This window comes from Pezoporus flaviventris, unplaced genomic scaffold (genome assembly GCF_033815535.1).
Source record: "Pezoporus flaviventris isolate CSIRO_AGI_PZ_B2104156 unplaced genomic scaffold, CSIRO_AGI_Pfla_v1 ptg000035l, whole genome shotgun sequence".
Classification (NCBI taxonomy): domain Eukaryota; kingdom Metazoa; phylum Chordata; class Aves; order Psittaciformes; family Psittacidae; genus Pezoporus; species Pezoporus flaviventris.
In genome coordinates this window covers 1,547,679-1,571,118 of record NW_026892583.1, presented here as the reverse complement: position 1 = coordinate 1,571,118, position 23,440 = coordinate 1,547,679, and the positions used below count along the sequence as shown (strand labels likewise).

The window sequence follows — 23,440 nt, the reverse complement described above, 5'->3', positions numbered from 1 at the left end:
TGTTGCCTAAGGCTCTGTCCAGCCTGGCACTGAACACTGCCAGGGATGGAGCATTGACCACAAATGGACACAGGGACATGGCCTGGAACTGCCTTCCCTTAGGCAATCCCTAAGTGGTTTGAAAAAGCAGTACAGGATCCCCCCACTGTACTGCAGAGGGGACTCCATGTTTGAAACTACCATAAATCCACACAAATGCATTCATGGTCTAAATCCAAACTCCAACCCACCAAAGCAGCTCTAACAGCGTACCACAAACCTGCTGGTTCCTATTGATACCTCAGTAAGCGCCAGAAAAACATGCTGCAGTAAGTGTTTGACTTATATATATTAAAAAACCATGAGGACATTGACAGCTGAGATAGAACAATAGGTACAATTCAGGTAGAATTCAAGAGGTCTCCCATCACCAGCTGTGTTAAAATAGTCTGTTTCTAAAGTTCAGCTGGACCAAAAATCCTTTTCCCTCCCACAGAAAATCACTGGCGGCAAAACTGGCTCCATACCCAACATCCCTTCCATTTGTTTCTATTAAAATTAGTATTTTCAGGGAATTAAACCAAAATCTGTGAAATAGGGCAAAACTGTTTTTCCTATCTGTATTTTTACACTTTGTGATGTGTGAAAGGAGATGCATGAATATTCGGGATCTTTATGTACAGAAAACATATCATTGCTTTTAAAGACTAAAACAACAGAAGGGAACAGTCTGAGTCAGCCCCTCTTCACCCAGCCAAGCCCATACTCTTGACTGTTCCAGCAGTGCAGGAGCACTATTGGAAATGTGTTGGCAGGGCATTGTGCAGCTCTGCTCGGGTCTGGCAAATCTATACATTGTATACACATATATCCCCAGCACTGACTCAAGTAAAACAATCTATGGCAGAAATGTAGTTTTATCATGAATCAGTGTTCACACGTGCTTGCATGGTCTTTATCCAAATAGCTAAATGGGTTAATTCTTGCCTTCGATAGCTATAATCACACATGTGCCATTATGAAATCGGTTCAACAACAAATATCTAGAATTGACTAAATATCTCAGCAAAATAATCCAGAATTTAGCTAGATCTGATTTAGGAATAGCCAGCTCTGTAACTGAGAGGGGCTCCTTATCAGGGACTGTAGCAATAGGACAAGGGGTGATGGGTTCAATCTGAAACAGGGGAAGTTCAGCTTAGATATAAGGAAGAAGTTCTTTACTGTGCAGGTGCTGAGGCGCTGGCACAGGGTGCCCAGAGAAGCTGTGGCTGCCCCATCCCTGCAGTGTTCAAGGCCAGGTTGGACACAGGGGCTTACAGCAACCTGCTCTAGTGTGAGCCGTCCCTGCCCGTGGCAGGGGGCTGGAACTGGATGATCTTAAGGTCCTTTCCAACTCAAACCTTTCTAGGAGCCTATGATTCTATTAACAGGGTGTACTTCATAAATGCCAACGCATTGCAAGTCTGAGTCAATACGAATAGGATGCCAGAGAACTCCATGGGAGTGTTTCTTTCTCTGAAAGCAATCTAATAAAGGAAGAAAGTGGCAGGAAACCTAAAGGAGAGGCTGGGAACTACCCTTATCTGAGTGCCTTCAGTTGGTGGTTACTGAACTCCCTTTGCCTTCCTTCAGATCATCATTTTCTTGAAGAAATACTACTTTCCATAGAAATACCAGCGCTGCAGATGAAAACATGAATGTTCCCAAGACTCTGACAGCTGGGTTACTGCAGACAAGTAGCCAGCCACCAGGCTCTATGAAAACTGCCAGCTCATCCAAAGCAATCTGGGCTTTTCTCCCTGAAAGTCTGCATTAGAGCAGAGGGAGGACGTGCCTGTGTATGCACATCTGAGGAAGCTGCTCGGGACAGCCCCCTTGACATCAGAATCATAGAATCACAGAACAGTTTGGGTTGGAAAGGACCTTAAGATCATCCAGTCCCAACCCCCTGCCATGGGCAGGGACACCTCACACTAAACCATGTCACCCAAGGCTCTGTCCCACCTGGCCTTGAACACTGCCAGAACCTGGCAAAATGTTAGCACACAACCATGAAGCAGTAGTTGTTGAGGGGCTTTTAGTTGGTTTTCAGTGATACACATACACACATAATGCTACCATAGAGTTTGGGTATAGTTCCTTTGGTTTGGAGAGCTGCATTATTTTAAGTCAACTTCTTTCATGCCTAATCCTCCAGCCCCTAAGTTCCAGGATGCTCACAGCCAATGGCTAACTTAAGGTAGAGATTCATTACAGACCATTTCATTAAAGAAGCAGATGCCATTTCTTGATACCCATTTATCTACAACTGCATTTCTTGCGTGCCTGGCAAGCACCAGTTCTCTTGTCCACTCTTCCTCACCAGAGGTGTCTTCTACCTTCTAATTTGGGGACAAATAGAGCACCGCCTTGAGTGTAAAGCAGCAGAGATTCCTACCTGCGAATACAAAAAGGCACAGCCTTCTGGCTAGATTTCTGTTCTAAAGCGGTTGCTACACTTAAAAGCTCCTATTAGAGCACTAACAAATAGTTAGAAGTTATAACCATGTATTTCCAGTGTTTCTTCCTCAGAAAAGATCTCCTGTTCTTAATGATCACCAAGGTGTAGTCTTTTCTCATTCCAACCCAAGCAATAGCTCAGGAGCAGAGCTTAGGGGAAGCACAGTAACTTGGGAAGTTTTGAATACCTTTCAAGGGATACTCACTCAGATTGCTGAAATACACTACAAAAACCTGAGGTAAATATTGGAAGTCATCCTTCCCATCTTATGGGCTGCACCATTGTCATACACAGCCAGAAATCTAATACCATAGTTGGATATCTAGACATAAGTTATTCTATGGTGTGATGTTATGACTACAAGTTTTCTTCCCACTACCAAAAAGTACAATGATCTGTAATGAAGCCTATGCAAGTACAACAAAGATCATAGAATCAAGGAATAGTTTCTGTTGGATGGGATCTTAAAGCTCATCCAGTTCTAACCCCTGCCACGGGCAGGGACACCTTCCACTAGAGCAGCTTGCTCCAAGCCCCTGTGTCCAACCTGGCCTTGAACACTGCCAGGGATGGGGCAGCCACAGCTTCTCTGGGCACCCTGTGCCAGCATCTCAACACCCTCACAAGGAAGGATTCCTTCCTAATGTCTGATCTAGATCTACCCTTGTTGAGCTTAAAGCCATTTCTCCTTGTCTGTCCCTACAGGCCCTCGTAAAAAGTCCTTCTCCAGATTTCTTGTAGACCCCTTTAGCTTTCAGACGAAGCTAGAGAACTTGTGCAAGTTTTCTACCTTGTTATGCAGCCAAGAAGCTTCTTTCAGCTCTCACCAATCTGAGGTGAACTCGTAACAACTCAAAGCAACACAACCTTCTAAAGATTAGCAATTCCCTGTGGTGCACCCACTCATGTACAAAAACATCACTGCTACCATAAGATAATTCACAGTGCCTGGGCAGAGGATTCACACAAGTTCACAAACGTATTAGCTCTTTAGCATCTGACACCATGCCTATGCAATGCTTAGTACAGACCTTACACTGAAAGAACTGAGGAACTCATGCATTGGTAGATAAATGGATCGTGAAACCTATTTTCAGCATCTACTATTAGGTTTTCTAAGTGTGTCTCTTTTGAAGCATTAACTTAATGCAGTTCATACGTCAAGCTGAACAAGAATGACTTCTATTTGTATACACTTCCAAGTAAACCTGATGTCAATTCAGCAGAAAAATCACACAGTGACCCATGTGGCAAGGTCAGCAAGCAGAAAGGAGCACGGGACATACAAAGGGAACTATTAACATAGCGTGCTGCAAACCCTCTTCATTGCCAGTGGTTTTCCTTTGGGCAATAGTTTTAGGAGACAGTTTTCCCTATTTATAGCCACAAACTTTCAGAGTCCAGTTTATAAGGCAGAGCTCTCAAAATAAGGGTCTTATTATCCAAATAACAAGGCTGAACTTTCTCTTTTCAGAATGCAGAATATGAGCTGTCTCAACCCAAAAGCTATGAAAAGCCACAGAACTCTAGGATTTCATAGAATCGTAGAATGGTTTGGGTTGGAAAGGACCTGAAGATCATCCAGTTCCAACCCCCCTGCCATGGGCAGGGACGCCTCACACTAAACCATCTCACCCAAGGCTCTGTCCAACCTGGCCTTGAACACTGCCAGGGATGGAGCATTCACAACTTCCCTGGGCAACCCATTCCAGTGCCTCAGCACCCTAACAGGAAAGAACTTCTTCCTTATATCCAATCTAAACTTCCCCTGTTTCAGTTTTAACCAATCACCCCTTGTCCTATCACTGCAGTCCCTAATGAAGAGTCCCTCCCCAGCATCCCTATAGGCCCCCTTCAGATACTGGAAGGCTGCTATGAGGTCTCCATTTCCTAAATTTCCCAGATTTCCCCAAGTTGAAGAAAAATCCCAAGTGCCTCCCTGAAAGGTATTCATCACAGCTGCATTTCCCTTGCTCCACGGGTACTGTGCTCTCAGGCTCAAAGTCAGCGAGGTGCATTCATCTCTCCCTGTGGACCTTCTGAGCAATACTCATGGCCACCTTCACAGAACACTTGCTCCTCTTCCAAGTACTGACAACTCTCCCTCTCTGTTATAAAGTTATATGATGTACTCGATATGATATGATACGACATACTAAATCACCATCCCCTCCTTGATTATGTCTTTGAATATACATGTATAGAAACCTAGTGACCAGACCGGAATACACACAACACAGAGTGATCCCACAAGTCAGTGTTGCCACTTCCCTCATAATTACATTCCACTTACTGTGATGCCCTCCAGTACACAGCAAATACAGAAGTTCACATAGGGCTCTACCAGGGCACAAGCATCTACAATCTGATTTCAGACAAGGTACCTTTACAGATGTGATATGAGGCTGCACAAGCCCATCTGAACACTCACGAGAGAAAGAGATGTCATTTCCCACTGTCTTTCAGGATTACTGCTCCCCAGGCTCTTCTTCCTTCTTTCTTTTCTTTTTCCCCATTCAATTTTATGCAAGGTGTGAGTTTTGTTGTTGGTTTATGGCTTTCTTCCTAAACTCACAGTTTCAGACTTTTAGGTGGAGTTGTTCCCTTGTCCTGCCTGCAATTCACAACCTGGCATAATTCACCTCTCATTGCTCTTCTATTAAGAGGGCAGCCGACACTAGATCCCCTAGTTCAACACAAAGCATTTACGTATCTGAAGTCTCAAGCAAACCTTAAGCATCTCAAAAACAGCAATGATAAAAATCCTCAACTTGTAGACCTATTACCCTTTGTATTTGACAATATAAAACAAAACCGAACAAGGCAAAGATTAGCACAGGCATCAAGGCATGTACACATATGCAACTTGCTCTCCCCCTTCCTCTCTTAATGCCGATTTCCATCCGAAGGCTGGCCTGAAAGCCCCAAATTCACATTCCTCCACAAGATAATAGCTTGCAAACCAATTCAGCTCCTTGCTTAATCAACCACTAAGCCAGTACTCCCTCAACTATTTAGTCCTCCTCATTTTTCAAGAGGACACAGGTTTATGCCTCACCCCCAATGCAATTAGCATACTGTGATGCTGCAAACAGAAAGAACACACTTGCTGGTCCTTACATCCTGCTTTGGAAGGAGAAAGAACAGCTCCCTCAAGTATGTTAAAATCTGTGCTCAATACCCACCTATTTTTTCCCACTGGACACCAAGTCCAGCATCTCTGGCTTTCAGGATGTTAATCCAACAATCAAATCAAGTTTATTTGGTTATCCAAGGTGACAGGGCCTACACCTGGGTCGGAGCAATCCCAGGCACAGCTACAGGTTGGGCAGAGAAGAGATTCAGAGCAGCCCTGTGGAGAAGGACTTGGGGGTGTTGGTCGATGAGAAAATGAACATGAGCCAGCTTCAGTGTGCGCTCACAGCCCAGAAAGCCAACCGTATCCTGGGCTGCATCAAAAGGAGGGTGACCAGCAGGTCGAAGGAGGTGATCCTGCCCCTCTACTCTGCTCTTGTGAGACCTCACCTGGAGTATTGTGTGCAGTTCTGGTGTCCTCAACATGAAAAGGACGTGGAACTGTTGGAACAAGTCCAGAGGAGGCCACGAGGATGATCAGGGGACTGGAGCACCTCCTGTATGAAGACAGGCTGAGAAAGTTGGGGCTGTTCAGCCTGGAGAAGAGAAAGCTGCGTGGAGACCTCATAGCAGCCTTCCAGTATCTGAAGGGGGGCCTATAGGGATGCTGGGGAGGGACTCTTCATTAGGGACTGTAGTGACAGGACAAGGGGTAATGGGTTCAAACTTAAACAGGGGAAGTTTAGATTGGATATAAGGAAGAAGTTCTTTACTGTAAGGGTGCTGAGGCACTGGAATGGGTTGCCCAGGGAGGTTGTGAATGCTCCATCCCTGGCGGTGTTCAAGGCCAGGTTGGACAGAGCCTTGGGTGCCATGGTTTAGTGTGAGGTGTCCCTGCCCATGGCAGGGGGGCTGGAACTGGATGATCTTCAGGTCCTTTCCAACCCTAACTATTCTATGATTGCATGATTCTAAATCAAAGGCTGTAGCATACAAAGGTGAACTGACACAAGATGCAGTTGATTCAGAGGAACCATAAATGAAAACTACACAGAGCAAGTATAATTTGGGCTCTTCAACACTTAGTGGTTAGTGAAAAACCCCAGGGTTTTTGACTTGGTATTTTATTCAGTGTCAAAAATATGCAGTTTGTGTCTCAAAATGGGATGAGGATATCAAAAAATGATGATGCAAACCCATGTTAGCTGTCACTAAGCCATTAAAGGAAAGTTCTCCTTTTTAAATCCCTCCAGAAGCTTGAGATGAGATTCTGACAGGAAGCATGAAACTTCACATACAACCCTGTCTTCTTCCTCATTTATCTGTCACCATAACCCTTGTGTAAGGCTGTATTAAGTCCCAAGCTTTCCTGAGAAAATACCACAAACAAGACCCAAGGCACCTCTTTTGTATGTTATATGAAGAAAGGAGTAACTCCTGCACTGCACATCACCATGGAAATGTGACATTGCCCACAGAGCTTAAAAAGAACCTACTGTGTTTGAGGGGGCTGGGTGGTCTTGGGTCGGGCTTTTTGGCTAGTATTGTAAAAGATGTGAGACTTCCAATGTGTCTTACATAGCTTGATGTAGTTTCACATGGTTCAATGCAGTTTTACATAGTTTGATGTAGTTTTACGTAGTTTGATGTAGTTTTACATAGCTTGTCTTCAGGGGGGTACTGATGCTTTGAAGGCAGATAGCAGTAATGACAACACTTCATGCCAGACTGACTGAGCCCCAAAACTGCAGCACTATGGGGTTTGTGGGTGACATAACCCAACCCTTAAGGACCTGATGGGGCAGACAGCGTGGAATAAGACTTGGGAAAGAGCTCTGATGGGAAACAAGTTCTCAAATATTAGGGAAGATTTCACAGGATTAGATCCTTTACAGCTGGGAGAAGTATTAAACAGCAGGACCAACTAGGTTCATAGTTTATCCTATGAAGAGAAGATGGGGTCTTATCTCTCAGTGCACCCATTCTTTTACATGCTGTATATCCCTCTAGGTAATACAGTGAGCTGCCTAACAAAGGAGTCGAAAGGTGGAGGATGAGCATTACCCTTCAGAAACACCTACATCTGGGGCAATAAAACATCTCCGCAGAATCAGCCTGTGCTGACTATCTTGACTTTCCAACTTCAAGCCTAAGGAGTGTTTCAGCCAGAACTGAAGCGGATGTGTTTGATATGTGTGCCACAAGAGTTATGCTGTCCCATAGAGGTGTTGCTGAGGGCACATGGTGCAGGTTACAGGGGATATCATTACCTGAGGAAGCCTGGTCCAAAAGGCAAGGAAGTAGATGGTAATGCTCCAGAATATAACAGTAGAAAGGTTATGTGACACCTCTAAAGAGGATCTGGAGATACTGTAAGCAGAATGAGTATTATGGGTACTAGCAAAACCTGTTCTGCCTCTCCTACTTTCACCTTTTCAGCAGACCTTCATCTCCTTGCTTAAGAACGCGGTGCTCTCTTCCATCCCATCATGTTTTTAATCAAGCAATAAGGAAGAGTATCTTTCTAAACACACATACGCCTGGATAAGAGATGGTATCAATAAATACTGAGTGAAATATCCACAGCATTATGTCCCCAAAAATCTAATTGAGGGGACATACAGACTTCTCTTAAAACTGTTTTTTTCCTACCATGGCTCTCTAGTTCTATAGGTTCTCCTGACAAACTGACTTACAGATGGTACCTATCTCTGATGTGCTCCTCTCCCCAGAACAATAAGCATCTGGCATGCCTGCTGTTTAATTACACAACAGGCTCTTGCAGGGGGAAACATTTTCAAGCCTGGAAGCTTATGCTCAAGCTCTGATTAGACCCAGTAGCAGGAGCTGCTTGTGGTTAAGAAAGAAGTTTTCAAAGAGAAGGAAAAGCACTATTAACACACAGCAAGTAGATCTTGAGCACGGTTTTATAGGTGTGAAGACACCCACATTAGGATGTGAAGAGGCTGCCAGGAGACAAATCTGACAAGGAACTGTAAACTGTTGACCACCACTGATCATAAGCACAATAACTCAAGCCACAAACCAGCAGTAGTTTGTTCAGGAAACCAATATAATCTGGCTGCATCTCTGCATCTGCTTTAACTGAGTTAAAGCAGACCTCAACTATTATTCTAGCTTCGGAAATACACCTTCAAGTAGTTCATCTCTAACTTTTCTATTCTAACAAGATGCTCCCAGGAAGAATGATACCCCACATCACTTAATCACTGAATAGTGCACTCCCTCTGCTGGCACAGCACAGATGTCACACCTCAGCAGAAGCACTGATTACACTCACCTCTAACCAAGTGGTCTGTGCATGGTAACACTTCAGATTTACACCTGGGATGGCTCTGTTAACATTACAAAGACCCTGCTAAGGGACTAACAGAAGTCACTAACAATCCCATGCAGTCTTGCAATGGTTGCACTTTCACTGTTTGCTTGTTTTAATCATCCTACAGGAGCACTGTTTTAAGAGGTCCTGTCCCTCCTCACAGGGAAACACCACACAGTTCAGACTCCTCACATGCACCGTACTAGATGAATTTAGTACTTGACCTAATCAGAACAGCTGCAGAGAAGTCAAATCTTCCAAGCCAGCTTTAAAACATCTAATACTTGGCTTTGAGGCAAAAGGTTAACCCTCATCTAATGGATATGCAAGTTTTGTTATGCATAAGAAGAGAAAGTGATGGTTTAACAGCGAATAATCACAAGGAGTTCCTTCAGAACTCACTGATAATGCTCTAATTGACTCCCAATGTCATGTAAGCAGCTGCTATTCCCTCTGGCCCTTTCAGTTGGAAACACTATGATGAAAATCTGAGGTTTTGAATGGGTCTCATGTTAATAAACAAGAGAACAGCCATATGTTTTAGCCTGAAGTCAGGCTGATTTCTCATCAGCAACAACTTCAGGTTTAATGTTACAAAGGGAAGGTAACTTCACTTCAAAAGTTAATGCACACCTTTGTGGACTCGGTTTTCCTTCCTGCTCCTATATTTCACAGAAGATATTTAAGTGCCTTCTCATTGCAACATACAAAAACCCGAGCTATGCAGAAAGAAACACCCCCCAAAACCACAGATACAGGGGGAGAAGAATGAACAGTTTACAAGAAGGACTAGAACAGGCATGAAGAAGCATTAAGTGTTGTTTTGTGCATACCTTGCTCTTCCAAATAGCTAACAGGTACCTCGCAACTAATTCTATTTCACACAACCAGAACAGTCTGATAGGACAGCCATAACCTCTAGGTTACTCTAAGACAAAAACTGATCCTGTGGTCCAACCTGCAAAAGTAATTGCCCCAGACAAACGGATGTTAACTGTTAAGTGGTTTTGAATGAATACATCAAGGACAAGTGTTGGTGATGGGGCACTTACCTTACAGACAGACAGGATGTTAATGTTGGTCATTTGGTCGATTGTCTGCAAGAAAACAAAGGCTGGGTTTTATTCCAAGTTAGTTGTTTGGTATTTACATGCCCTCTAGGTTCAAGTGCAAGGGTAACTTAAACCTGACACTTACACATCCACCTTTACTCATTGCCTTCCTGCTAAACTATTGGGAACAGTGATGGACTTCAAAGCACAGTCTGGGAATTGCCCTTGGTCAAGTTTTATCTCTGATTAGTGACTCATACTAATAAAGAGCAAGGCAGATGTATCACACTGACACTGTATTTTCTACCATTTTTTGCAATATTTATGAACTCTAATAAATTCTGCTGGTTTAGACACATTCATAAATTCATGCCTGTATTTCACTCTGCATTTCACAATATTGCTTGAGACAAAGTTTATTCATCAAGTAAAAAAACAGAATTTGGGGATTTATTCTTTCTGCTATCATGAAGCTTATTTTTAGGTGAATGAAAACCCAGATACAGCTATCAACACTTAGGCAGGAAACAAACCCAGAGTGGATACAATGAGCTACAAGGGGTTTGGAAACAAAACCATCCACCAGTGAAATTGTAATCAGTTTTCAACGTACCCAATGCAATCAAGGTTGTCCCCACATCACAAACTAATGTGGTCGTATTTAAGTTTCACAACAGTGTTATGGAATATGCAGCTTCCATTCATGAAGCTGCTTGCTTCCTTTCCCTTCAGTCACTTAAGAACCCCAGCTCCAGCTAAGGCAGCTCATGAACAACAGCCAGATGAGACCGCAGACAGGACTGGAATTGAGCTGACCCCAGAGCATCTTTCTCAAGTAGGAATACAAAATGAAGAAGAACACATAAAACCACAAAAACCGAGACTGCCATCATCTGATTTGTTGCTTTATGTAAATCTCAACTTTTGGGACCCTTCATTGTAATCAGAAGACCTTGTTATGTGGCTTCCTTAACCAAACCTGAATACCTTCGCCCTATCTGTTAAGCATTTAGTGCGAACTATGAGAACATCCCGAAGTACCACAAAAGCATTTACCTTGTCCAGGTCTGGAACATCCAGAAAATATTCAGGATAAGCATAGGAGATTCCCACGTTGTTAACTGAAACAAAAGAATGAATTAGATTCATGGGACACCATCAGCTTTCTCAGGCTTTGATGAGTAACAGTTTTCAAACAACACTCTTAAACTGGTGCATTTAAAACATTCTGACCCCTTTAGCCAAGTTTCCTTCAGTGTAAGAATACACACGAAGAATACAAGAGTGACTACGCAAGCCATTTTAAATGTGTGTGAATTCTCTGGTTGTTTAAAAGCTGACACATCTAGCACATCATACCCATCCTCCACCACATTCCACAGTGCAAGGGAAGAACAAGTCCTCGTTTAGAAATGTCAGCACACAATGTGTGAGTGTAGAGCGACATCGCTGCACCACAGTGTTGAGACCCTGCTGAAAGGGAGCCTCCAGCCAAAGCAAAGCTGTCAGTGCCAGGCAGGGCATTGAGTGAAACTGGTTAATACCTCTTTTATTGATAGATAAAGGAATGGCTTGGGTTGAAGGGACCTTAACACTCATCTGGTTCCAACCCCTGCCACGGGCAGGGACACCTTCCACCAGAGCAGCTTGCTCCAAGCCCCTGTGTCCAACCTGGCCTTGAACACTGCCAGGGATGGGGCAGCCACAGCTTCTCTGGGCACCCTGTGCCAGCGCCTCAGCACCCTCACAGGGAAGAGCTTCTGCCTAAGAGCTCATCTCAGTCTCCCCTCTGGCAGGTTAAAGCCATTCCCCTTGGCCTGTCCCTACATCCCTTGTCCCAAGCCCCTCTCCAGCTTTCCTGCAGCCCCTTCAGGCACTGGAGCTGCTCTAAGGTCTCCCCTTCAGGATCCTTCTCTTCTCCAGGCTGACCCAGCCCAGCTCCCAGCCTGGCTCCATGGCAGATGAAGTCAAAGACGCTACCGTGGAGCGGCCGCAAGGTGGCAGCAGGAGCCCGGGCGGCGGCCGCTTCCCTCCTCCCCGGTCCCTCCAGGTCCGTCCGTCCCTACCCCGCCGCGGCCAGGGCCGCCTTTAAAGGGGCTCAAGACCCGCCTCTGCTGTACCCTATGGCCAGGGGCTCCTTACACAGCGATCCACCGCATCCAACTGTCCTCCCTGCTGCCACCCCACATCTACAAAGCCTTTCCCCCCCTTTGCAGCATACAAAATGAACCGAGGGAAGGTAATAATTACTTAAACCTCTTGATTTCCCAGCAAGGTTTCATTCTCAGACGTGAAACCAATGCCCGTGCTCAAACCCCAACGCGAGCAGGGGAAAACTTCTAACGCCGAGAGCAAACGGCGCGGCTCCGCAGCCTCAAACTTCACAGAGCACATCGATATGGAGACACACATACACACACCAAAGGGGAAAAAGAAAGCCAGCAAATGGGATCTCCGTTTCCCAAGTACCCGTTGTTCATCTTACGCAAGTGAATCGTGTGACATTTGGTTGCTGTGGCAACATTTTACATTTATATAGTGCCTCACACCCTAGAGAATCCCCAAGCGCTGGCTGTGTGTGCTCAATGAGCACTGTCCACCTCCAGGGCAGGAGCCTGCAGGGCAAGAATCACCATCAAAAGGCACTGATGCCTTTAAAAGTATATATAACAATAACCCCTCCACCTGTGCTAAAAGCCATCCTTTCAGCATCCAACCTCGGAGGTGTTTAAGCATCAATAGGGATGCAGGAAACACGCAGCAGAGGTTCTTAAGCGCACCAACTTCATTCAGAGATTCCCTCAGATGACAGCTCCTTCGGCGCGGATCTGTGTGTATTTATGGAAAGCTCTAGTTCATTAGTCACGGTTGTGTTTGAAATCTTTAACTTCCAGATAACCTTTAAAAACACGGGAGTTGAGGAGGGGAACAGGGAGCTGGCAAATTCCCAGCAGACGTTTGCTATATTTAGGGGGAAAGTTCTAAAAAGGAAGAAGATCCAACCTCGCTAGTGCCAGAGCCAGATTTGTTTTCTTTCTTTTCATCCTGAAACAAGCTATTTTTCAGTCTCTGGGAAAGGATTTTGGCTCTGAAACGTGGCATAACAAGGGACTAACCTTGGGTATTCTCTCCAAATATAGATTCGTGCTACAGAGTCTCACACCAAATTCACACCCCTCACTGCAGACTGGGTCTCAGATACTTACATCCCCTTCCACCTCCAGCACTTTCTACCAGCTCCTACTTTGCTGCAGTTTGGAACTGAACATTAGAATACACTCACTTTCAGCTGGTACAGGTGTATTTTACCTCCAGAAACATGCAGAACAAGAGGGTCCAGCTCAAACTCCTTTGGAGAATCACAGCTATTTAGGAACAGCAAAAGGAAGATTTCCCACCTCTGCTTGTTTAACATATTGCTGTAGCTAGCACATGTTCGAAGTCACTGACAGACGCTGTTTTGAACACACAGCAAAACATTATGCAAACTCTTTTAGCCTTCCTACGTGGGTGAGAAGAAGCTTCCAAATAAGAAGTTTACAAGGATTTCAATCTGGAAGTACTTTAGTTAGACTCGGTGCAACTATAGAATCAGAAGCACGATCTCAAGCTGTATACGTGGAGACTCTCATCTCTCCAAGTATAAGGTTAAGGAATAATCAGCATCGATCTCTAAGAACTAGGCTGTGCTACCAACGCTCCTCATAGCTACTGCTTCAGATGAGACCTGAAAAGAAGGAAGTATACTGGAACCTGAGAACTCATCCCTTATGGCTGTTCTCATTTAAACCCGTGTTTTCCCTCACACTAACGCAGATCAGCAAAAGCTCTATTCCAGATTGCAACAAATACTACAGAATTCAAAATATAAGGCATTAAAGCATGAAATGAATTGCCATAAAAAGATTAAGATATGGTCTTTCTGGAGTAGCCATCATCCGTGTTGGAAAATCAGATGGGCAAGGGGTTTCTACCCATACAGCTAGAGATGGGGGAAAGCAAGGAAACCTTCGTACCATGTAAAGTGATGATCTCAAGCATGAGATTACTAAAACTGTGTTATTAGAAGAGAGATTTCTGTAAACCTGCACTGGCAATGGCTGCATGACAAACAGCCGAGGAGCTCAGCTAGAGAATACACAACTCTGGAGCATTTAGTTGCTATTTTTACCATGGTTTTAGTCAAGGTGCTCACGCAAATAAAAGCAAGAACCAGGCTCTGTTTGAGGAACGCACTTGTTTTCCTGTAATAAGCATACACAGAATCTGAGTTGCAGTCACTGCTTTAGTGCCCGCTTTGAGCCAAGCTATAGTCTGATTTTCACGACTTGTGCATCACCATAATCTTAACCAAACCTGAGAAATAAGAACCCTTCCAGTGTGTGGTTTGTACATCGCCCTGCACCAGGGCTGCACATCGCCCTGCACCAGGGCTGCACATCGCCCTGCACCAGGGCTGCACATCGCCCTGCACCAGGGCTGCACATCGCCCTGCACCAGGGCTTGCACATCGCCCTGCACCAGGGCTGCACATCACACTGCACCAGGGCTGCACATCACCCTGCACCAGGGCTGCACATCACCCTGCACAAGGGTTGCACATCACCCTGCACAAGGGTTGCATATCACGCTGCACCAGGTCTGTACATCACACTGTAAAAGGTTTGCTGGTGTTTCAAGACATGTAAGTGTTAAGACTGTTCTGCAGCAATTGCTATGTGACAGGCAGCCTGCAAGCCCTCCTTTCCCCTATTTGATTTTGATGGGATGGATTAGAGCAGATGATAATTTTAATCTTCAAAGTTTCTTTGGAACTTATTTCCTTCAAAAACAAGAAACGAGGCATCCACAGGGCTGTCACAACTCCCCTTTACATTAAACACATTGTTGGCAGTTGCAGTTACGCAAATGGATTTGAGGTTTTGGAGCAATTAAATACTGGATGTCACGAGTTGTATGTACTCCAATCTGTCAGAAGTATTAGGGAGGATTCTAGGCTTTATCCTTTAGTCTTGTTTTTTAAGTTGAGTTTTTATATGCATTACTTTCTTGGGCATTATTTGCAGACATCGTATGATAAGGCTAATCTATTAGCAATGAAGTTCATGTAGCATATATGTGTATAACATATGCACGTATATATGTGTATAACACAGTATATACCTGTATAACAAACTTAGCTTGAAACATGGTTCTTAAAGAAAGATTTCTAGCTCTAACTGCTACACTTCCAGTTAGCAAAATGAGTTTTGCAGTGAGAAGTACTTTATATGATCACACATAGCAGTAGATGTCTGAGCCATATGACTTTATAAAAGCTCAAGCCTTACATTTAACCATCTCAGGTTCTCATTCCCACATTGAGTAGCCACAGAAATATAGGATATGTATAGGTATACCTGCTTCTATAGAAAGAGGCAGAAAACTGATAAGCAACTGCCTTTATCACTCTTTTCAGAAGAAAATCAGGTAAACTGCTGCTATGTTTAAACTCCCCTTAGCTTGTGACAAACACCTTGAAATCACCTCAATTCTACATTTGACAAAGTACCTGGATGGATCACCTTGTCTTTTCAAGGACTACCACATCACTACTACACTCCTGCAACATCACACACCATACACTGGCATATTGCACTACTACCAGCAAACAGGAACTGCAGCTTACCAATGTACCAGAACATGCTTAAAACTTTTGAAGCAGGAGCCAGTTACTTGATGCTATATTGCAGTGATTAAATTTCAACAGCTCTATGATTAAAAGTTAATGGTTCTCCCACAGGGCTCTACTGCTAAGCTAAATCTTAAGTATCTGGAGCTTGCTTAGGTTCTAAGACAGCATTAGGTCAAGTCACACTGCACGCTGTCATAAGCTAAAGAGCCTTTAGCAATCAGAACACACTGAAAACATTCAATAAGCATCACAAGTCCTACACAGGCACACATGCAAACACCATTTCATGTAGTGCATCAACAGGAAACTAAAACACACACAGAGCATGCAGCAACACAGTTTTACTCAGGGAAATATTAGCTTTTGTGGATTGGTTTCCATAAACTTCAATATGGCAAGAAGTTAGTAGGCATGTCAAGACAAAACACCACTATGAAAGCTTTAGACAGCTCAGATACAAACCTAAAACACCGATCTCCAGGCCTTCCAATCCTGCTTTGATTCGAGTGTAAGTATCTTCTGTCTCTCCAAAGTCTGCCACAATGACTTTCGTTTCCACTTGGTACTTCTCCCCTAGAAAATATAAGTTGTTAAAAACTGAAGTTTGAAGTAGCTGAATTACCATTCAGATATTGATATATCCATTATTACGTTCTGACAAAACATTTTAAGTAGCCAGTATCACACATTTTCACCTCTGTAATGGGAATCATTGAGTTTTAACATAACCTGCACAGGAAGTTTGGGACATTCGGCTACTTCTGGTGAGACCATGAATTCCCACATGATTCAGCACATTCTGTTTGTAAGGTATAATGAAGGTGGCAAGGAAACAAATGACACAGGTTTGCACAGAACCAAAGGGGCAGAAATCTGAATGTGCACATACACGAGTGTTCAAGTACAACTTGACAAGGAAACTTTCCCCCAACTTAAGCCAAATGAGTTGCTTCAGACCAAGCAAAATAGCTCTTTCATTGCCCTCCCTTTCCATTCTCACTTTTGGTGCCATCAAACTTCCTGAATATTTAGTATTTTGAACATAAATCAAAAAGGAAACATGTGGGTGAACAAGAGCAGAAGAACTTGGAGTTTAATCACATTCCAAAACTGTTCTGATATGCTGTCATCTCCAACCTTAACAGAACAGGAAAAGTACACGTCGCCAACTACAGTTTGAAATAGAAGAAAGCAAGTATTAAAAATACTTCATATAAAAAGCGCTTCTGCTTCCATCAAAGCTACATTAATGACACAATTAAAACCATTACGACGGCCTCACCGACGTCAAAAGAGCCGAAGAGTAGCTTAACATCACAGCACCTCTTCTGCTGCGCCTAACTCCTGCCCTAGCAATTCCTTAAGGCACCTGTGTACAGCTCGAGAAGGATTTCGCAGCACTTTGCCCCCAGAGCCATTCATAAAAGCGGTGCCATGTTAAAGGAAAGGAATCATTCACAAAAACCAGATTAGAAGCAGCCAGATTCCCATGATGCTCCTTCCCATTCAAGGGAAAGCCGCGACTCCCATGCTCCTGCCGTCCATTCATGCAGAATCATGAATCCACTGAACTCGCTGGTTTGCTGGCTGCCTCCCCTCCCCCTGCACCATATCCCTACAATGGCAGATGGAATTCTTTCTCCTCCTTTTCCCCCTCCTCAACCTCTTCATCTCTCCTGAGCAGCTGCATTGTTTGAAAATCCCTCGAGACATGTTGCTATGTCAAATGACGACGTAAATAGCATTAAGCCCCTACTGCAGCAGCAGCCTTGTGATCGCGTCACAAGAAAATCAAGTTCCACGTCGGGGGGGGTTAGGAACGGTCTATTTTTGAACACAGCTGGTCTAATATTTAGCATTCACATTGGAGTACTTACAGGACATGGAATTAAAGGCGGCATTAGAGGCACATCTAACACGGGCAAGTGGATCGGGCGCGCAAAGCCCAAGTCATCTTCGCTTCTACATACGTGCCGTTTTTAACTGGTTTGTGGGGCTGCAGCTGTCTTCACTGCTGCTTACATGCTTCACGAAATGAGAGTCGTTTAAAGGACACAAACACCACCGCCACGAATCTGCTCAGTTGGCCTTTTTATACTAACCGCTCTTCATTAGCATTGTTACCGATGCGTTTTGGAGCCTTCTGAAATCACTACAGGGACACTGAGGGGATGAAGTAAGAAAAATCTGAAGACCTAGTATTATAAATAGGAAAAAAATAATAAGTTATAGAATCATAGAACCACAGAATGGTTTGGGTTGGAAAGGACCTGAAGATCATCCAGTTCCAACCCCCTGCCATGGGCATGGACACCTCACACTAAACCATGGCACCCAAGGCTCTGTCCAACCTGGCCTTGAACACTGCCAGGGATGGAACATTCACAACTTCCCTGGGCAACCCATTCCAGTGCCTCATCACCCTCACAGTAAAGAACTTCTTCCTTATATCCAGTCTAAACTTCCCCTGTTTCAGTTTTAACCCGTTACCCCTTGTCCTATCACTGCAGTCCCTAAGGAAGAGTCCCTCCCCAGCATCTCTATAGGCCCCCTTCAGACACTGGAAGGCTGCTCTGAGGTCTCCACGCAGCCTTCTCTTCTCCAGGCTGAGCAGCCCCAACTTTCTCAGCCTAAATCCTAAGTCCTCACATCACTGTTCATGTAAGACCCTTTGTTGAGCCTTCAGAAAACTAGCAAAGAGCCATTACATCTACGGTAGTTAAGCAATACAACTATAAAAAGACCAAACACCCTTTGTGGATGGAGGGTGGGTAGTACAGTGTTTAAGAACATATGAAGTGTAGAAGACTGCCTACTGGTATGGTCAGAGGGCACAGTCCTTGTGTAGTTGCTCACTGCAAACATGCAAGACTGCCTTGCCCCAGCAGAAGATGCCTGCTGACCAAACCCTCTGTTTCCATTTCACACCAGTGTTCAGTTATCTTGTGTTGGAAATAGATGATCTTTAAGGTCCCTTCCAACCCAAACCATTCTATGATTCTGCATACCCTGTGCTGTCGCAGAGCCTGCAATAGGTGCCATGATCCACTACATCAGAGAACAGACTAATAGATACACCTGATAAATGGTTCCGTATCAAATGACAATGCAAAAAGACTTAAGGCAATTCTGCATAAGGTCGGCCTAGTAGTGAGTACAAGGTGCAGAGAAGAGATGGGATCTGCACTGTATAAACAATGGAAAAGGGAATTCCCTTGCTCTTAAGAAGGATTAAAATGTTCTCAAGCAGATGGACTAGAAGACAGTGTAGCACACATCCTTGTTTCATCTTCCCAAAAGACTCTGAGATACAGTGTAATGGGGAAGGAAGCAAGCAGGCTATGTCCTAATCCAGGACATCTAGCAGTGACTGAGCTCCTGCTGCCCAAGAAGGGAAAACTTACAACTCCTCAACGGAGCTTTCAGCTCAAAGACCAGGAGGTACCTGACAGTCACACAGAGCCCAAGATAGGTTTTGAGCCAACTTTTGCAGTCAGCAACTAGAGGATCTGAAAGAGCTGATGTTATCTGCCAGTGTCCATCATTCTTTATGATGTATTATAAAGTGGAACTGGTACTTCAAATGCTGCTCAGCAGGGGACTGAATATTACACCACCACTTGATCAATAGTTGTGGGGACTGAACAGTACACCACCCCGTCACCAACAGTTGTGAGGACTGAGTATTACACCACAGCGTTATCTACAGTTGTGCAGCAATCAGTCATCACCTACCCATAAGGTCTCAAGGATAAGAAAGGAGGTTCAGCTGACCTTCACATTTCTCAACTGTGACACATCAGCGTTTTAATCATCTCATTTACTAAAAATATCAGGTGAGCTCAGTACTGACCCTAAAAATAAGTTTTAAACTAAACTTCCACATGTCATAGAATCATGGCATGGTTTGGGTTGGAAAGGACCTTAAGCTCATCCAGTTCCAACCCATGGCAACCATGGGCAGGGACACCTCACACTAGACCACGTCGCCCAAGACTCCATCCTACCTGGCCTTTAATACTGCCAGGGATGGGGCATTTACCACTTCTTTGTCAGGCTCTCTATGACTTCTGGTCACTTAGCAAGAGACCAACTATGCACAACAGTACCCTGGTGATCTAATGAAAGCAGAAATGATCTTGTGCAACCACACCATCATTTGACAAATAAGTTGCTGACCACAAACAAAACCTCAACAAAGCATCTGTGGGAAGGATGAACAAACCAGAGTCATCCTGGTCATAGAGCAGAATAGTACAAATGTCCAGACAGCAACCCACGAACACAGACTGCAGAGGCGTAGGCATGCCCCAGACCAACACCTATATAAATACAGTTGTCATGCAAACAAAGGCAGTATAAAAATAATACATTAGAAAGGGAACATACTATAACTGAAAAAAGTGCCACTTTTTGCGTAGGTGGTAAAGAATAACTGATGTGTCAAGTTCAGGATGCTTATTAAAAGGATACTCGTGTAGTCATACATGATTTAAGTAATCAGTAGCTCACAAGAGTATCTACTCTTACACAGATGTGACGTTAGCTTTTACTTACAAATGCAAGAACAAAAGCTGCTAAAGAGCATGTTAAACCTAAGAGGCCCAGAGGAGAACCCCAGTTCTACCTTAGGATGGAAAAAGTACCTCCAGATGCCAAATGAAGTTAGTCTGCAGCCAGTAACATCACAAGTAAATGATGCTGCTGCACTGGAGAGGGGAAAGAAGGGAGTAATACTCAAGGAAGACAGACTGGTAGGGGTGGAAGCCATGTACTTCAGCAAGCAGGTAGTCATGGAGCAGGCACAACTGAGGCACTAGAGAACCGAGACAGCGAGGCAGATCATACAGACAACCAACTAGGAGCAAGAGAGAAGTGCAGGATAGGATGTTCATGTTGTAAGCAGATACTGGGAAAGTCCATCAAAAACCTCTTGCTAGAACTGAAGCATCTCATGGCTTTATATTCAAAGCCTCATGTCAGTATCACCAACACAGTGATGCGGTATAAAGCAACTGCTTGTGAAAACTTAAAAGAAGTCTCACTTGGTTTTTAGCTTCAGGATGGCCAGAGATGCAAGCAAAGCAGTAGAAAAACAGCTCACCATTCTTCATCATACATGAGGGGAAATATGGCTTTAAGTAAGGAGACTCAACTACATCCACAAATAAAGATGCCATCTCTCCAGTACCACTGCAGCAGCAAAACTCACCCTAAGCCAGTACCCAGTCTCCAGAAAGAGAATTTGTAACCTTTGAATAAAGGGTAAGAACCTGAGAGATGAAAGCAAAGCATGAAAACCTCCTGCTTTTTAGTACTGCACCTATGCAGGGCAGAGATGAAGAAGAATTTAAGACTACAGAGTGGCTGCAGATAGATCTACAAAGCCTTTGAGGTTTCTTAAGGGAGAGACATCCATTTTGGGAGTGTATCCAGTTTGGGACTTCCAGAGTTCACAGAAGCAGCACAGCAAGTGTCATGGATAGATGGAACCCATACAGTACTTTCAGACTGGTAATAGCAGACTGTTACTACACACTGGTATCATTCATCATATAGAAGCAGATTAAAGCCAGCTGGGTATAACAAGAGCTAGCTGTTTCTGATCATTTTGTAGGGACATAAGAATGCAAGGAATGAGCTTTGCCTTTCAGCAGAATAGAGACCAACTGTTACAGTTCTAAGTTACTCAATGAAGTCCAAGATACTGAGAAAGACGTGTAAAACAAGATGCAACCCCCCATCAGTCACAGTGAAATACAGAACTACAAGAGGAGTGTATGGACGTTTATGAGCAAAAAGAGCAGAAACCCTGGACAACCTGCACTGTTCTTCAGGAATCAGATCCCAATAGCACAGGAAAGATGATTGAGAGGAAAAGCTCTGGACTCTTCCAGATGTTGTTTCAGTCATTAAGTCCATAGACAAACTAATTGCCATTTGTGTAGCTGTATCAGTCCTTGTCCCAAATGATGGCTCTTGTCTCCCATTTCTCTGATAGAGAAAACACGAAAGACCGAGGCCTGGAAAGCAGCACAGAAGATGAAGAAGGGTCAGCGCTGAACTTCAATCCAGGGGGATGCTGCACAGCAAACACCCCATGAGAAGATGAGCAGATAGGCAGCAACAGGTAACAGTGGGATTTTAACTATGATCCATCAGTTACAGACACTCCTATAAAACTCTGAAGCAGAGCACTGGTAACCTAAGGAATAACAGAAGCTCAGTAAACTGTGGCTAAAAGAAAGCCCTGTTTGTACCGGGCAAAAGAAGTCTCCAGGTAGAAATGATACACTCTAGCAGTGTGTATAGCATAATGCAATGCCTGCATCCAATCTAACAGAACTTGCTATGTTCCAGCAGAATTCTAAAGCAAATACGTATGCACATTTGATCAGGCACTAACAAACAGGTTCAGATCCCTTTTAGTCAACTCCACATGCGACACTGCCAGGGAACTCCTTTCACGCTGCACTGGTTGCACATGTTATTTCATAGCTACACCTTCCTTAAGAACAATGAATATTCTAAACACCTAATTACATACAAGTACAGAATGGGTAAAAAATGCCAGACCTTACTGAAAGTGTTACAGCTCTGTTAAACAGCTTTAAGTTTCAATACACACACGCATGCACAAGCCAATTTCTCACTTCTCAAAGACAACACAGCAGAAGATGGATCTCTAAGTGAAAGCCCAAAACCCCTTGAGCCACAGGGATCACTTAAGTTTTTAATGTGTATTAGCAGTTCTGTTACTATAAAACATAGGAAGAAAACACACTTTATTAATACTTGCCTGCATTTGCTCCTCCCCGACTCCAGTTAACGTCAAAATACATCACGGCGTCTAAGATACACGCACCAAGTCAGAACACTCTTAGCAACATGCAGGCTCAATCAATAACCCTGTTCACCCAAATACTATGCTCAGCATTGTAAGAATTCCTAAATTGAGCCTGTCCTAATTACAAAGCTAACTAAAAAAAGCCCCACAAAAATCAAGCAGGCTGGAAAACCAGCTGCAGAGGCTGATAGCCAGGGGGGCTGCACAGTCAAGTCACTGCAATGCTTCCACATGTCATAGAACCATGGAATGGTTTGTGTTGGAAGCGACCTTAAAGCCCATCCAGTTCCAACCCCCTGCCACAGGCAGGGACACCTTCCACTAGAGCACCTTGCTCCAAGCCCCTGTGTCCAACCTGGCCTTGAACACTGCCAGGGATGGGGTGGCCACAGCTTCTCCTGGCACCCTGTCAGTGTTACTTCAGGTAGCAAGGGGAGCACAGCTTTGATGCTCACCACACATCCCCTGGCTCCAGTATGCCACAATGGAGCTTGGCACAAGACACCGACATAGAACCATGGAATCAGCTGGGTTGGAAAAGACCTTGAAGATCATCAAGTCCAACCGTAACACAGGACCTGCATGAGGACAGTCACAAGTCCTGCTTATGAAGGGCATTGTTTTGCCCTTGTGTGATTTTGCTCATCGCTACCTCCATACATCCAATGAGGCTGAGCTGGATAAAGAGTGTGATAGGATGCAATCCAAGGTGTTTCAGAGGGAAGTGCCACTTGAGGAGTGGAAAGGTTAGTACTGTGTGACAGGCAGCATCTCAAGCTCCCGTTCCATGTCTCCCCTTTTCCTGACACTATTTTCAACCCCCTCCAAGGCTTTTTCTGATATTCATTGGTGGTACTGGTTTTCACACAGCATGAAGAAAGCTATTTCAATTTACTAACTCATTTTAGGAAGGGCATATAGACTATTTCCAGTACTTCATGTAACATTTAGTTCTCCTCACGTTGTTATT

At 44.2% G+C, this 23,440-nt stretch overlaps 1 protein-coding gene across 1 annotated transcript in view; it reads right to left on the bottom strand.

The window, feature by feature from the left end:
* HSD17B12 (hydroxysteroid 17-beta dehydrogenase 12) overlaps window positions 1–23,440 on the bottom strand; it is a 92,267-nt gene that overhangs the window by 22,436 nt on the left and 46,391 nt on the right. The window contains 3 exon segments of the mRNA XM_061462193.1: window positions 9,950–9,994; window positions 11,006–11,070; window positions 16,086–16,196. Coding sequence (XP_061318177.1) covers window positions 9,950–9,994; window positions 11,006–11,070; window positions 16,086–16,196 — 221 coding nt within the window.